General features: G+C 42.1%; 1 protein-coding gene across 1 annotated transcript; it reads left to right on the forward strand.

Annotated features, from left to right (window-relative positions):
* Positions 1 to 1,313: 1,313 nt before the first annotated feature.
* On the forward strand, positions 1,314 to 8,741 carry chst10 (carbohydrate sulfotransferase 10). Its single transcript, XM_072657763.1, has 6 exons — positions 1,314 to 1,490; positions 3,591 to 3,718; positions 4,334 to 4,443; positions 4,678 to 4,912; positions 6,462 to 6,567; positions 7,264 to 8,741. The coding sequence occupies exons 2-6, from the start codon at positions 3,616 to 3,618 to the stop codon at positions 7,811 to 7,813; spliced, it is 1,104 nt and encodes a 367-aa protein (XP_072513864.1). The 5' UTR covers positions 1,314 to 1,490; positions 3,591 to 3,615; the 3' UTR covers positions 7,814 to 8,741.
* The last annotated feature ends 8,899 nt before the right edge of the window (positions 8,742 to 17,640 follow it).

Raw genomic sequence — 17,640 nt, forward strand, 5'->3', positions numbered from 1 at the left:
GTTAGAGTTTAGGGTTGAGATTGGGAGAGGGTTAGGTTGGAGTTTAGGGTTGAGATTGGGTGAGGGTTAGGTTGGAGTTTAGGGTTGAGATTGGGTGAGGGTTAGGTTGGAGTTTAGGGTTGAGATTGGGAGAGGGTTAGGTTGGAGTTTAGGGTTGAGATTGGGAGAGGGTTAGGTTGGAGTTTAGGTTTAGATTGGGAGAGGGTTAGGTTGGAGTTTAGGTTTAGATTGGGAGAGGGTTAGGTTGGAGTTTAGGGTTTAGATTGGGAGAGGGTTAGGTTAGAGTTTAAGGTTGAGATTGGGAGAGGGTTAGGTTAGAGTTTAGGGTTGAGATTGGGAGAGGGTTAGGTTGGAGTTTAGGGTTTAGATTGGGAGAGGGTTAGGTTGGAGTTTAGGGTTGAGATTGGGAGAGGGTTAGGTTGGAGTTTAGGGTTGAGATTGGGAGAAGGTTAGGTTAGAGTTTAGGTTAAGATTGGGAGAGGGTTAGGTTAGAGTTTAGGGTTGAGATTGGGTGAGGGTTAGGTTGGAGTTCAGGTTGAGATTGGGAGAGGGTTAGGTTGGAGTTTAGGGTTGAGATTGGAAGAGGGTTAGGTTGGAGTTTAGGGTTGAGATTGGGAGAAGGTTAGGTTAGAGTTTAGGTTAAGATTGGGAGAGGGTTAGGTTAGAGTTTAGGGTTGAGATTGGGAGAAGGTTAGGTTAGAGTTTAGGTTAAGATTGGGAGAGGGTTAGGTTGGAGTTTAGGGTTGAGATTGGGAGAGGGTTAGGTTGGAGTTTAGGTTAAGATTGGGTGAGGGTTAGGTTGGAGTTTAGGGTTGAGATTGGGAGAGGGTTAGGTTGGAGTTTAGGGTTGAGATTGGGTGAGGGTTAGGTTGGAGTTTAGGGTTGAGATTGGGAGAGGGTTAGGTTGGAGTTTAGGGTTGAGATTGGGAGAGGGTTAGGTTGGAGTTTAGGTTTAGATTGGGTGAGGGTTAGGTTAGAGTTTAGGGTTGAGATTGGGTGAGGGTTAGGTTGGAGTTTAGGGTTGAGATTGGGTGAGGGTTAGGTTGGAGTTTAGGGTTGAGATTGGGTGAGGATTAGGTTAGAGTTTAGGGTTGAGATTGGGAGAGGATTAGAGTTAAATTAAGGTGAACTTTCTTACATTATAGAAGTTTAGTGTAACTGAAGTAAACTGCAGTGTAAATTGCTGGGAAATGACTGTAATTATGTGGGACTGTGGGTTATATGGTATGAATTTAATGGGCAAATTAAACCTGAGGAGTAGCTCGAGTGAACGGTGAAGGCGGTCATGCTCTCTTCCAGCGCCAGAGGGCGCGGTTCACCTTCTCCCTGGTCATGATGACAGGAGGCTCATCATCACCGTTACCATCATCCAGCAGCGGCCTGTGGGGGAAAATGCCCGCAATACTCTGGAAATCGCTGAATGTGTCGCATCAACGGGGCGACGGGAGATGTCCGGATATGAGGCAGAGCAGCTGTGATTTTCACTGAAGGTAAAAGCCGCCTGTTTGTCAGTAACAGGAGCGGGCTGTGGGCTGCTGCACTGACCGCCTGCCTGCCTCCCTCTCTCTGTTGATCTGTATAAGTGCACGTAGTGCTCCTCATTTCGCTGGAAGTCTGTTTTTATTGAATAACTGCTACGAATATTCGCCATATATCTTATTCTCCGTGTGTTGAAGATGAATGTCTGTTAGCTAGAAACTGGCGTAGCGTCGGTTAAAAAGTGGCTAGCTGGCTAATTTGCTAGCTAGCAGAGCTCGACAGTGTGTTTACTGATAGCTAGATATTTCCTTTTGAATTACTTTAGCGCTAACTACTCAAATTTACCACATTTATTAAAGTTAAATGAAGTTAAATGAGATAAAACTGTTAGCATAGCTATTTTATATGGCTGCGTTTCTTCGAGAGGAGCTAGTAGTTAGCTAGCACTAGCTAGCGCTAAGTGCAGGCGCTGTTGTCAAAGCCTGGGTTTCAGGGCAAGTTGTGTTTACGTTAGTCTCTTAAAAAGGACTAATTCAGACAGAAACGCTAATAAAGCTGTCAGATGAATGGCTTAATGTTAAAAAAAAAAAAAACAGGCAGTGGGAAATGTACTCTTGCAATATTTTTGCAACCTTAGCTAGACAGCTAGCTGGTAGCTACGCTAGTCAACACTAACCTCATCAAATTCAGGGATTTTATGGGATTATTTCCCCCCTACTTTGTCCAAATTCTACATCGTTCAGCTATGAAGACGCCAACGAAGTCATTTACCCTGTTAGTTCACGTCTTAGGTCCACTGGGTCAGTGAGGCTGTCTACTTAGCTAGTGACCAACGTTTAGTGACTTGCCCTCCCCCGGAAGCGCCTTCATCACAGTGAACCACAGTGTACTTCATCCCAAAGCCTTTGACAGACGTTGTCTCAGACATCAGGCAGCATATCTGCATGTAGGAACTGTCTGATGATGTTTTTAGAGAAGCAGTGAACTCCTCAGATGGTCTGGTTTTACAGGCTGACACAGACTGCTCTGAATTATTTGGGAACCTGGCTGTGTAAGTCTGCAGACGTCTGGATGAATTGGTGGAATTACTGTTAATGTAAAAATGCAGCTGCTTAGAAGGTAAAGGTAAAGGTGCACGTATTTGTCAGTGTCCTCTGCATTTTACCCATCTGTGGTAGTGAACACACACTCACTCACACACACTAGTGAGCTAGGGGCAGTGAGTACACACACACACACACACCCAGAGCGGTGGGCAGCCAACTCCAGCGCCCGGGGAGCAGAGAGGGTAAAGGGCCTTGCTCAAGGGCCCAACAGTGGCAGCTTGCCAAGCCCGGGAATCGAACCCACAACCCTGTTAGATCTGCAGTATCATGGTATCTGCAGTTATCAGCAAGTTCAAGGTAATGCCCATTGAGCCACTTCTCTGTTGTAGTTTGGAGAAATCTTTAATGTGGTTTTCTTGCCAGGCTTTTCATGAACCTGTTGTAGTCTACAGGGCTACTTTAGGGCAGTGCTAGGGTCATGAAATTGACCAGAAAGCATCCCACAGACTGAAGGTCTTCAGATGCAGACGTTGAATCCCATTTCCAGTCCTGGATGTTGTAATCACTTGTAGGTGAGATACCAAGTGGTCAACTAGTTTCACAGCGGTTCAGTGAGCTAACCTGTGATTGCAAAATCCAGGACCAGAAACTGGCGTCTTGAAGACCTGAAGGCCATGAGCATAGTATTCAGTACCCAAACAGCCCTCTTTCAGTGTTGAGCACCGGCCTATGGCTAACTGTCAAGGCTGTGAGCAGAGAATTGGCTTCGGTTTGTAGACATTAGTCACATCCTAGTCTTGCTATGCCCCACCTTAGTTCATGAGAGGCAGTTCATGAGAAAACAGGCGTTCACAGTCCTTTTTGCTTGTAGTTCATGTTGACGGCGAGGGGTTCTGGATTTGCAGGGAAGCTCATTTTATATTTACTTTACTTTATTAAAGGGTAAGAGATGTTGTTCCAGTGCTTTGGCTACTTTTTTATTATTTCCAGCGCTTGCTTTTCCCACTGTTAACAACCAAAGCACTTTTTATGCTCAGAAAACCTTCATTCACTTCTCTGTTACAGGCTCCGTCAGCGTCTTCATGGCCCAATGATGCGCCGTCACTGGCTGTTGGTTGGTGCTTGTGGGTGGGTGCTGCTCATCCTCATGTTTGTCAGCAAGTTCATCAACTTCAGCTTCAGAATGCCAGATGGTACGTGTCGTCAAGGTTGCATTGAAAACAAAAGTGTCTGTGCATTACCTAAGCTTGTGAGGTTAAGCTAATAAGAGGCTGCTTATGTAACGCGCTGCTCTGCAGAATTTACATGCCGTGATCTGCATGTTTTGTTGGTAGAGTTGTTACTATGATTTGGTGTAATTTAAAATTGAGTAAAAGTTTCATTCATTACAGTAAAATAAACAGGGACTGGTGGGAAGAAAAAAAAAAAAAAATATATATATATATATATATATATATATATAATATATATACACACACACACAGACACACACATGCACACACACTAATAAATGCATTTTGCTGTGGAGTTGTGTCCTCTGGAATGATGGTGCTCCATCTGTTCTAATCTAATACCTTTTGGGATCAGCTGGGGAGTTGGGGATGAGGTGGGGTTATGATCGTCCCCTGACCTTGTTGCTGAGTGCAATCAGATCCTCACAGCAATGCTCCACAATCTAATAGGAAGCTTTAACTAGACAGTCTAGACACTTACTCCAAAAAAGCAGGATAAACTTTTATTCAAATAGTTGTCTGAAAGCTTTGGAGGTGAATACATGATGTGAGAGTTGCACACGTTCTGTTTTTCAGACTATGGGGGAAGGACTGAAATGCTGAACTGGACCTTTCCGTCCATAAAGACTGTGAAACATCTACCTGAGCAGCTCATACAGAAGCCAGCATCGCAGCCGTCTCCAGCAGTGAGTCAGCTTTTCAGTGTACAGGTCCAAATTCTCTGCACCTCGCTTGTCTGTGTGTGAGTCCCTGTTTTGGGAATCGAGGGAGGTTTCTGCTGGTTTACTAAGAAATTGTATTATTTGCCACATATAACCTCCAGTTGTATAGTTAATAGGTAATGGTGGTCACCCGTACTTTCCGTTTCATAAGGACTTGTAATAGTTACATAAAGAATTCAAACATCTGTCTCTGTGTAGTCCTCAGGTGGTCCGACTGAAGCCGAGCATTCAGACTGGCAAGCTGTAACCGTGCAGCGTTTGCAGCTTTTGTCCAGCGTTTGCAGGAACTCCTCTCTCTGGAATCTCACTCACACTCCACTGCGCAAGTTTGTCCTCGACCGCATCTTTGTTTGCGACAAACACAAGATCCTTTTCTGCCAGACCCCCAAAGTGGGCAACACACAGTGGAAGAAGGTCCTCATTGTTCTCAATGGTGAGATTTATTTAGTATGCACTTTCAGTGTATATAGAGTCCTAAAGCACCCATAAGGGAGATTTTTCTAGTGTTGTTGTGCTTAAAAAGGTTCCAGTGCTGCAGTGAAATACATTGCAATTAACCATGTTATGAACATAATAGACCAAGGCACTGTCACCATGATCAGATGATCGCTGGTTTGAAACCCGGTCATGCTGCTAGCCATCGGCAGCCGAGGCCCAGAGAGAGCACAATTGGTCTTGCTCTCTTTAGGGTGGGTAGATGGCGCTCTCTCCCCACACCGATTCGTTGCGGTACTGGGCGGTACTGGCCATCACTGACGTCTGCAGGTTGGTGCGTTAGAGCCGGGTATGCGGTGCTTCCCTCCGGGCGTGTCAGTCCGAAAAATAAGTGGCTTGACTGCGCACGTGTTAAAGGGGGCATGTGCTAGTCCGTCCACACTGGTGATGGGGCATCTTGTGTTATGGGGGGTGCAGATTATGTAGGGGTTGGATAATTGGCAGTCCGGATAAAATCGGATAAAAAAATAAAAAAAACGTACATAACTGATTGCTAAATGACATGATCTTATTAGCTGCAGTCAAGCCTTGGGCTAATTGTAGGCTGCTTTGTGTGGCGTTCGGGCTGTGGTGTACTTGATTTTAGCTATATGTGCAATCAGTGAACACATACCTACACACTAATAAGCAAACACACACAGCTATATAGAAAGCACACATGCCCAGAGCGGTGGGTAGCTATTGCTGTGGCACCGGGGAGCAGAGATGGTCAAGGGCCTAACAGTGGCTGTTCGCCAAACCCGGGTATTGAACCCACAATGGCTGTTGGTCAAGTGTGTTTATTAGAATATTCAGACCACACCCAGACCGTAGTCAGAGAGGTCATATTTCTGCTTTGAGTTTTCTGTTTGAACTTGTATGTAGTATTTTACAAATACCTTTAATGATACATGATCTAGTTCAGCATTTTCCATACCGTTAGGTACCGATGTACCTAAGATTTACCTGAGAACATATTCTGATGTGCTGGACTTTTTTTGTATATCAGAATGTGTTCTCGGGGGCTTTGAGGTATGGAAAATGCTGAACTGAATGAAGCATCATGAAATCTACATGCCGACTGTGGGACATGACAGAAAGCCAAAAGAGAATAATTTATATAATCATCAAAAATTTAAATGATCACAATATTTAATATTAATTCCATCCAAAAAGGGTAGCCAGCAGCAGTCTGAACATACCATGACAACAGCCACTGTTGTAGCTACCATCTCTGTCAATAAACTGTAATCTTGTCTCCTCAGCTGTTTTCCTGTTCATTGTTTAACCTGCCATACAAAATCTACTAAGATGGATGGATGTAGAATATACCTGTTAGTCCTGCAGAAAAACGACCTATTCGACCAGTGCTTGCATAGCAGCTAGTTGTGTATGCACACACACACACACACACTGTGCTTGATATCGAATACACCGCAGCCCTAACACTTCTCTTCAGATGTTGACAGATTGTGTAACCGTCCGTGTCTTGATTCTGGATCTTTTAGGAAAGTTCTCCAAGGTTGAAGATATACCTGAGAATGTGGTCCATGACCACGAGAGAAATGGTTTACCTCGCCTGTCCTCTATGAGTGACACAGACATCACTGAAAGGTACGTTTTATTCTTAAGCTAGGCTTACAGTCTGTAAATAAGACCTATGCTGTTTTTCTTCACCTGTTCAAAAGAGGATAGGGACAAAAATTGTCGTTTTAAGTAGTACCTGTTTATTCCAAGACATAGACTCAGGGTAGAAATGCTCATCTTAGTACATTAGGATTCTGATCTTAGAGTATGGGTCCAGACACTTCTATACTTATGTCTACTACATAACTAAAAGCTGCATTTCCTGTATATTTTATATAATTGTTCAAAATAGCACTTTATGAATTAATCGCTGGAACATTACTACTACATATGGATCCTGAGATTGAATCTTAACAGCAGCACAAATTCAGCACAGAGCTCTCTTTGGGTGGAAATGCTGGCTTAGTTCCCTTCTCCTGTTAATCTTAATCGGTGGTGACCAGTTGTGAGCACCTACCAGCTTCACAAACATGTTTTCTTCAAGCACGGCTGTATTATTGGAATTTTTCACATATATCTGTTGACGTGAACCAATTCCAGCTTGGTCTACTGTATCCCTGACATGCCAGATAATGATTTTGCTGTAAAAGCTATACAACTTGCGGTAAAATAATAGTTTACAAGGACCACCTGGCTGCACTGTAACATCAGGGCTATCTATATTAGGTAAGGTAAGAAAAGTAGTACTTGCTTGCTTACTTTGTCTCCTAAATGCTGTTTCAGATTACACACATACTTCAAGTTCTTCATTGTCAGAGACCCCTTCGAGCGCCTCATATCTGCCTTCAAGGACAAGTTTGTGAAGAACCCGCGCTTCGAGCCATGGTACAAGCACAACATAGCTCCTGCCATTATACGCAAGTACCGTAAAAGTCACCGCGACACTGGTGAAAGTGCAGGGTTGCACTTTGAGGACTTTGTCCGCTACCTAGGCGATGAGCCTGGCCGCCAGCACTTGGACCGGCAGTTTGGTGACCACATCATTCACTGGTTAACCTACACTGAACTTTGCGCTCCTTGCGACATTGCGTACAATGTGGTCGGGCACCACGAGACTCTGGAGCGCGACGCGCCATATATTCTGAAATCTGCCGGCATCGCGGATCTGGTGTCCTACCCAACTATCCCACCTGGCATAACCCGTTACAACCGGACCAAGGTGGAGCGCTACTTCTCTGGGATCGGCAAGCGGGACGTTCGCCGCCTCTACGCTCGCTACCAGGGTGACTTTAGCCTTTTTGGGTACCACAGACCTGATTTCCTGTTGGACTAATAAAGAGACGCCCGCTTAGTCTATTTTTGTGGAACACACTACTAAACATTATTTTGTAATACTGGAAGGAAGTGCCAGGTTGCCGGCAAACTAGTGTTTTTTTGCTGTCGGACTGATGGTGTTGACGTTTTGCCATTTTGCACTGATCTTGGACCTGTTTTCATGTTTTCTCTTACCATAGTAAAGGCCATGGTTTGGTTTGAGGAGATGCTGTTCTTAGGTCAACACTAATGGAGAGCTGCTAAGTGGAGCAGCTTAGAAGGTCTTGCTGGGATATAGAACGAGCAGATGGTCCTGAATGCTGCTTTGAGAGATTTGCCTGGTCCCAGTTTTGAGCCTTCATACTTGGTTGCTACTGTACTTTGCCATATGAAAATGAAAGTGCCACATTATGATGTTATTTAACAATGATTACATTTAATGATGAAGTTCTGTGAGAAGGTTCCTAATCATTTACAGCAACATAATGGTCTTCCTACAACTTGCTGGAAAACTAAATAAAGGTACCGTACATTGTATAGGTTCGCACAGCTATACATGCAAGAACTACAAAGGTTCTAGTTACAGGGGTTGTAATTGCTTTGTTTACATTGTTGTAAACAATAAAATTAAAACGAGGCATCTAAAAACAGTTAAAGAACATCACAGAGTTGCTGTAAAGAGAGAAACAGAAATGTATCGCAAGCTACATTTTCTTCTGGAATCTTTGCTTGAGTTATCGTTGTTTTTTTGAGGGTTGTGAGGTGGTTTTAGGAACTTGCCTGTTCTGTATTATCAGTATACTTGTATTGACTTGTCTTCCAGTATTCTGCCTCTCCAACTCTCCACTTACAAAACTGACAGAAAAACCTAGAGTTTATTTACTAATAGAATATTATTATTGAGGATTCCCAGTTTGGATTTCTAATAAAGCGCAAAACTAAACTCACATTGAATCTGTATTTTCTAGCACACCTCAGACTGCCTTTTGAGACGAATAACAGAACTTTGAATATTTGTGCATAATTTAAAAAAAGGGTTTTATACTGTACTGAAAAGGGGAAAATCCAGTATCTCATCATATTTGAATATTTTATTTGGAGTTTGAGTAAATTACTATCCAGACCGTAAATAATAATGTCATAGCCTTGTTCAATATACACAACCACAGTCTTGGGGATCGTCAATTAACTCAGGTTTCACACCAGAGGTTCTGTTTAAAAAGGTCCCTTTTAATTTCACAATCAACACAAACAAAGTCCGTCGATCCTAGTACAAGACAGCCTTCTCAGTAAACCACAGAGCTGGACCTGCAGTTCCACTAAGTCGACTCTCCCCAGAAAAAGTGGAACCCTGTTCCTTATATCTTTAACAAAACGAAGAACTATGCGTGGACGGGGCGGGAGCCAACCGCTCCCACCAGGCACAGTCTTCCCTTGACCCTTAATTCCAGTGGTTGATAACAGCACCCTCAAGAAAAACAAGTTATATAATTGATTATATAAACGTTAGTTTACAGTATTTCATAGCCTGTGACTTAAAACAGCTGTATAGACCTGTTTCAGCATATTGCCAATACATTATGACCAGCAAGCATACCTTTAATATAAGGTGAACATGGACACATTATATCCTTATGTTCGGATATGTAGACCAAATTAGCGTGGTGCAGTGGCGCAGTGCACCTCCACTACTTCGTAATGCCTTTCATAGTACAAACACCCTTGCAGCCTATCCTATAAAGGGGTAGGCCTCTTGCTAGTGGTTGCATTCTATAACCGAACAGTAGTAGAAGTTGCTTATGTGATACAGTGTGTACTAATTGAACGGAGTACCCTAAGGCGACGCCTGGGCTTCCGCAGGGCAGAATTCATTCTTATTACACAGTTGTCCAGAAGAACGATCACTGACACCCTCCAAAAGGTCATTGCTGAAATGGCTGTGATTTTATTAAAGCATATTAATAGAAAGTTGTCAGGAAGGGGAAAACGTGGTAGGAGAAGGTGCACGAGCAGCAGGAATGTCTGCAGCCTTGAGGAGATTGTCAAGAAAAGTCGGTTCAAGAACTTGGCCTGAGGCTGGTGTTCATGCATGAAGAAGGTCTCCAGGAGCGGTGGAGCTACAACTTGCACATTCTTCCACAGTCTGTGATGATGTAGTGTGCCGTGTCATCTGCTGATGTTTCTCCACTGTGACCAAAATCAAGTCCACAGTCAACACAGCGTCTACCAGGAGGCTTTAGAGCACATGCTTACATCTGCTAACAAGCTTTATGCAGATATTCTTTTCCAGCTGTACTTAGCACCTTCCCACATTGCCAAACCGATTGCAGAAAGGTTTGCTGAGCATGATATTACTGTGTTGATTGCTCAGCCAACGTTTCCGACCTGTGGACAGTACGTTCACTCTGATGTCTGGATAGACAATCAGATGAAACCGTCAAAAACAGAGGTTGTGGCAGCAGTGACCGTGTCAACTCTCCCAGCTGACGTGGTTCCCCTCTAAAGTCATTAGGTTGCAGTAATGTTGTAGCATAGGTTTACAGACAATTCACTGCTACACTATAAGTCCAAATGTTTGTGGACACCCCTTCTAATTAATGCGTTCAGCTATTTAAAGTTGTACCCAAATGCAAACACGTAGCTTGTCCATTGCGAAGAGAAGTATTGTCTATAGAATAGGACTCTCTGCAGCAGATAAATAAGAATCCATTGGCACCATGCTTAACGCCAGGCGTGGGCTAGAGGGGTATAAAGGCTCCCAGCATTGAGCTGTGGAGCAGCGGAACTGTATTCTCTGAGGATGAGGTGCGGTGATGGTCGTCCAACATCCTGAGCTCACTAATGCTCTTACATTCTCACAGCAGTGCTCTGAAATCTAGTAGAAAACCTTCCCTGGACTGTTGCAGGACAAACACCTTTTTGATAACCCTTCATTTTAGAAGAAGCAATGAATAAGCAGGTGTCCCAATACTTTGCTACATATGGTGTATCTGATATTGTCCCCCAGTAGATAACATATTATAGTTGCTTATGTACTCTGTCTAACATTTTAAAAGTAGCAGAATTTAGTGAGCACTTTAAATATATAACTTGATTTAGCAAATTCTCCACATTGTAGCTGGGCGATAATACAAAACTGCTGGAAAATGTCAAGAATTGAAGAACGTCTCCTTATTTTTGTCAAACTGAATGTATAATGTATCCTCTTCTGCTAAGAAGCATGTTGAAGTGCTCCTTGTCGAAAAGCATATCACCATTGACCTGGTCCAATCACAGTGTATGCCTTTGTCTCTGGAAAACACAATATAGGCCAGTGTTTAGAGGTTGGTTGCTGCATGTGTCGTCCTCGGGCGTAGCAACAGCAAAACGATTTGACTCAAAAGCCATACCAGTATAACAAGAAGGACCCTTTTGCCTTCTCTTTTAGGATGGTAGGGCTGCACAAAATATCATTTTGTGTCATGCTGACCCATGGCATTCTGATTTCACTGATATGCAAATGAGCTGCATAACCAATCACAGCTTTTCTATTGTTGGCAGTGGCAGTGAGCATTCCTAAAATTCCCCATTCCCCAGACTAATGCGATCATTAGCAGGGTGCGATCGCAATGTGTAGCAATCCTAACCCTTTTGGACTGATGCTAACATTGGAAGCTACAAGCTTCCACTAGAGTGGTATCCAACCATTTTTACTCCAGCTCTTATATAAAACCCAATTCAGCCAAATGAAGACAGTAATTAGATCAGATGAGGTGGATTACAGTTGGATCCAAAGTCAGTGGGAAGGGAGCTCTTTGGGAGCAGGGTTGGAGACCACTTAACCTTCATAGCTTCACCACAAGAAAATAAAGAAGCAAACTTTGGACATACAACCTTTCTTAGGTGCTTGACTACATTTGAAGTAAGGGGAAATGGGTACATTACATTATTTCTACCATCACTGTCTCTTCCTGCATAATTAATCTGTTGAGATGAAAACAATGTACGATGCCCTCTCCTGGAGAATTAGACAGGGTCAGAGTTATTCACAGCAGTGGGGACAGAAACCAGACATTCAAGAATCTTCTCTAAGCTTCAAAGTCTCCCAGTTATTAAAGAAAATGAATATTATGAATATGCTGACTTTAAGATCACAATGTTGTGACCAATTGATCTATTCAGTGTTGAGAGCTAAACACAGACCCAGCCAGCAGTTGTAGGACTGTAATCAATGTTTTATTGGGATTTCTTTAGAAGAATTAGACGACTTTTCTCCAGTCAGACAGTTTAATGTTTTTATGATTGTAAAATGTGATATATATATATATATATATAATGTGTGCCAAGTAACATTTTTAAACATGTGGTTTCCATGTAGTGCTTTGAGTTTTGTTAATTAAGTAGGCTTCAGATTAGGCTTCATTTTACATCAAAAAATGCAATTTCTTTAGTTTAGCCCACACAGTGTGATCTTTGGCTTTAAAATACAATGGCAAGAAATGTAAATAGTCCATAAGAATTAAAGGTCAGTGCAGCTACATTTGAGTTGTAGCCCCGACCACTGGTTCCTATCACAATCTCCATAAGAAGTTGGTGTGGCGCACCATTACCAGCCAGTAAGCTGCCACACCATGTGGGAGACTGGGGTTCGATTCCCAGTCTGGGTGACTATGCTGCACTAGACCAATAAGAGTCCTTGGGCAAGACTCCTATCACTACGTTAGCCCAAGTCTGTGATACCTTGTAAGTCACTCTGGATAAGAGCGTCAGCTAAATGCCGTAAATGTTAAGAAGTCCAGTGAGATTTTTTTTTTTTTACAACAAACTACACACATTTTTAACCTCAGTGAACAATTAAGGGCACAATTCTAATATGGAGTTCAAAGTATAAAGAGGAATATCCAATAGAAGCAGTTCTTCTGTTATTGAGCTGGCTTGATTTTGGGCCAGAGTAAACTGAGGTTAACTGCTTAACTGAGAACATTAGACAACATGCTGTACAGTAGTGGCTTTTGGGTCACCCAGCCAGTGGTGTAGTCTTGCTGTGGGCACATTTAAATATTTAGACTCTAGAGCAATGGAAAGACCATACAGAGTTATCTGGGACTCAACCTTCCACCTCAGCTCTAACCCACATGACCCACTAGGGGGAGGTACAGTCACACGGAAGCTGAAAAAGCTGAGCAAGCAGTCCAACTGCACTTATCAAGTGTCTGAGATTAGACATGATGATCTGTAATGACCTGCCCGGAATAATCATAGCCATTATGTCGGGGGAAATTCTTTCCTGGCTTTCTATTGAAGACATTTGACCAAAATCATTTTACTTCAAGCAAGGTTAAACCCCTTTTTGGCTTCAGATGAGTTGTGTCTGTTTGAGAAGGTTAGCTCCAGACAGTGGGTTTGCAGCACAAAGCAACGGTTTAAAGCAGTTCAGATATGTGGAGCACCCGAATTCTGGGGCAGTTATTCTGCTATTGAATAACATTTTTAGCCCATTAGTCAAATGTCAGCTAGACGGTTTGTTCTTCTGGAGTTCCATAAATAAAATCATCAGACCATGGTTTGGAAAATCATTTAAATCGTAAAAGCCTTATGGCAATGTTTTAATATCTAATATCAGATATTGTTTGTTATCAATATGATTCAGATGTTTTTTTTTCTTTTTCTTCATTCTGTTTTATATGACCATTATAATTAAAGGTGAGTATAGTGTATTTATAGCATTGACGAGTATAGTGAATATACAGTACAGGTGTGTATAGTGGATTTGGAGTACAGGTAAGTATAGTGTGTGTGTGTGTGTGTGTATAAATATAGCACAGGCGAGTACAGTGTGTGTATATAAAGCACAGACAAGTATAGTGTGTGTATTTATAGCACAGGTTGGTATAGTGTGTGCATATAGCACAGGCAAGTATAGTGTCTGTGTATATATAGCACAGGCCAGTGTAGGTGTGTGTGTGTATATATATATATATATATATATATATATATATATATATATATAGCACGGGGGAGTATAGTGTGTGTATATAAAGCACATGTTGGTATGGTGTGTGTATTTATAGCACAGGCCAGTGTAGGTGTGTGTATTTATAGCACGGGCGAGTATAGTGTGTGTGTGTATATATAGCACAGGCCAGTGTAGGTGTGTGTGTATATATAGCACAGGCGAGTATAGTGTGTGTGTGTATATATAGCACAGGCCAGTGTAGGTGTGTGTGTATATATAGCACAGGCGAGTATAGTGTGTGTGTATATATAGCACAGGCCAGTGTAGGTGTGTGTGTATATATAGCACAGGCGAGTATAGTGTGTGTATTTATAGCACAGGTGAGTATGGTGTGTGTATTTATAGCACAGGTTGGTATGGTGTGTGTATATATAGCACAGGTGAGTATAGTGTGTGTATTTATAGCACAGGTTGGTATAGTGTATGTATATATAGCATAGGTGAGTACAGTGTGTGTATTTATAGCACAGGTTGGTATAGTGTATGTATATATAGCATAGGTGAGTACAGTGTGTGTATATATAGCACAGGTGAGTATGGTGTGTGTATTTATAGCACAGGTTGGTATGGTGTGTGTATATATAGCACAGGTGAGTATAGTGTGTGTATTTATAGCACAGGTGAGTATAGTGTGTGTATTTATAGTACAGGTGGTATAGTGTGTGTGTGTGTGTGTGTATATATAGCACATGTTGGTATAGTGTGTGTATTTATAGCACAGGTGAGTATAGTGTGTATATTTATAGCACAGGTTGGTATGGTGTGTGTATTTATAGCACAGGTTGGTATAGTGTATATATTTATAGCACAGGTTGGTATGGTGTGTGTATTTATAGCACAGGTTGGTATAGTGTATATATTTATAGCACAGGTTAGTATAGTGTGTGTATTTATTGCACATGTTGGTATAGTGTGTGTGTATATATATAGCACAGGTTGGTATAGTGTGTGTATTTATTGCACATGTTGGTATAGTGTGTGTGTATATATATAGCACAGGTTGGTATAGTGTGGGTATATATAGCACAGTTTGGTAGGTGTGTGTATTTATAGCACAGGTTGGTATGGTGTGTGTATTTATAGCACAGGTTGGTATAGTGTGTGTATTTATAGCACAGGTGAGTATAGTGTGTGTATTTATAGCACAGGTTGGTATAGTGTGTGTGTGTGTGTGTGTGTGTGTAAATAAATAGCACAGGTTGGTATGGTGTGTGTATTTATAGCACAGGTTGGTATGGTGTGTGTATTTATAGCACAGGTTGGTATGGTGTGTGTATTTATAGCACATGTAATTGAAACAGATTTATAGTGTCCTTTTATCTGGTTTGATTGGCACTACATTGGTATCACAGGGACAAACATGGTTCCCATGGCAACAGTCTCTCTGTCTTTCTCACTCACTCTTACTGTCGCTCTCTCGTGTTGCATGTGTTCTCTTTTCTGCATTGCTTATGTGTAGCTTTGTGAGCTTCATTCATAACCGTGACTATTTTCAGTAGCCTTCCCACTCCCAGACAGCGACCCACGCACGTGCTTTTATATAAGGAATCCTCACTCTCAGTGGCCTACGTTTGATCACATGCAACAGGCAGAGACTGTCCACCCCGGTGTGGAGGTCTTTGTCAGTAGCGCCGTTGTCACGTGCACATCCTCCAGTGCATGTGCCGCACCTGCTGTGGTGTACTGTGTGGCTGAGAACAGTGTGTTTTGGGATGGGGGGGATGTTGGAGGCGACGTGTAAAGGAGAAGCTAAGTGAATCCTATGTCCAGATTGATTGCAGGCCTTAAGCGGGAGTGAGCTTTTTGCATGTCGTGCTTAGGCTACTCATCCAGAGTCTGAAAATAACACCTAAAGGAATGCTGCACTCAATTTCATTCTTACTCCAAATGAAGCTGATCAGCCAAGATGACTCTGATGACTTAACCCACCAGCCTCAAACCACGTCAAGTTGTTAAAGGGCCAATATTTTATCATGGAATGAAATTTATAGACAGATATTTAGATTTGGATGAAATGCCAAACAACATTTAATGAGAGCCTAATTATTGAACAGTGAGTTACTGCACTGCAATGTATTGATTTCATTTATTCAATATAAATTAATTAATTTATTTTATTGTATTCCATTTGTAATTCAGTTTCATTCACTCAAATTTATTTGTATAGCACTTAAAAGGAATCCAGTTATAGGACAAGAGATCAACAAATCATAAAACATAAAGGCTTCCGGCTAGCGAGCCAAAAGCAACTGTGGCAAGAAAAAAACTCGGAGCTGGAGGTAAAAACCTTGGAGGAACCAAGACTAGAAAGTCTGTTGTAGTAATATAATAGCTATACATTGGTCATATCGTATCAGCCACATTTAGCATTACTATTAATTTATCTCTTGTGGCTTTTGGACCCATAAGGAGAACCTCTGTTTAGAAAGAGGACATCATGTAACATCCAGCATTTTCTTTTACCATCTTTTACACAGTCCATGATTTTCTTTAATCCAAGTTTGTTGTCAGGTTTGTCTGATATGTGCAGCTGTGAATCACCTGCATAACAATGGACGTTAATGCCATGTTTGCTTATAACTGTGCCCAGTGGCGACACGTATAATGTAAATAACAGCGGCCCTTAAATAGAGCCTTGTGGAATTCCATATCTGAGTTTTGTATAACTTGAAGATAAATCATTTACCTTTACGAACTGATAACGCTCAGTTAAATATGTTTTGAACGCCGTTCCTGTGATTCCAACCATGTTCTCTAACCTTTCTAAGAGGACAGTGTGGTCTGTTGTTTCAAAAGCTGCACTGAGGTTCGAGTAGTACTAATAAGGTCACACAGCCTTGTTTAGAGGCAAGAGAAAGAACATTTGGTAACATCACTAGAGCTGTTGAAGTGCTTTGATGAGGTCTGAATCCAGAAGGGAAATTCTCATATATGTGGTTATATACACTGCTCAAAAAATAAAGGGAACACTCAAATAACACATCCTAGATCTGAATGAATGAAATATTCTTATTGAATACTTTGTTCTGTACAAAGTTGAATGTGCTGACAACACAATCACACAAAAATCATCAATGGAAATCATCATAATCATAATCAAATTTATTAACCAACGGAGGCCTGGATTTGGAGTCACACACAACATTAAAGTGGAAAAACACACTACAGGCAGATCCGACTTTGATGTAACAAGTCAAAATGAGGCTTAGTATTGTGTGTGGCCTCCGCGTACCTGTATGACCTCCCTACAACGCCTGGGCATGCTCCTAAAGAGGTGGCAGATGGTCTCCTGAGGGATCTCCTCCCAGACCTGGACTAAAGCATCCGCCAACTCCTGGACAGTCTGTGGTGCAATGTGACGTTGGTGGATGGAGCGAGACATGATGTCCCAGATGTGCTCAATCGGATTCAGGTCTGGGGAACGGGCGGGCCAGTCCATAGCTTCAATGCCTTCATCTTGCAGGAACTGCTGACACACTCCAGCCACATGAGGTCTAGCATTGTCCTGCATTAGGAGGAACCCAGGGCCAACTGCACCAGCATATGGTCTCACAAGGGGTCTGAGGATCTCATCTCGGTATCTAATGGCAGTCAGGCTACCTCTGGCGAGCACATGGAGGGCTGTGCGGCTCAATTTCTCCCCTAACTGTGGATTAATAGCATAATTCCAAACATTACATTTACAGTCCAGGCCAATATATTGGTACCCATATATTTCTATATATTTTGTTAAAGTGTGTTGTAACACTTTTGTTGCACGTGTCCACGTTTCTCTCTTTGGTTTGCATTGGAACAACACAAAAAAAGCAGAGAAAAAAAGTCAAATCAAATGTCCTTCCACAAACAACTGT

This window comes from Salminus brasiliensis, chromosome 15, assembly GCF_030463535.1.
Source record: "Salminus brasiliensis chromosome 15, fSalBra1.hap2, whole genome shotgun sequence".
In the NCBI taxonomy this organism is placed as follows: Eukaryota; Metazoa; Chordata; class Actinopteri; order Characiformes; family Bryconidae; genus Salminus; species Salminus brasiliensis.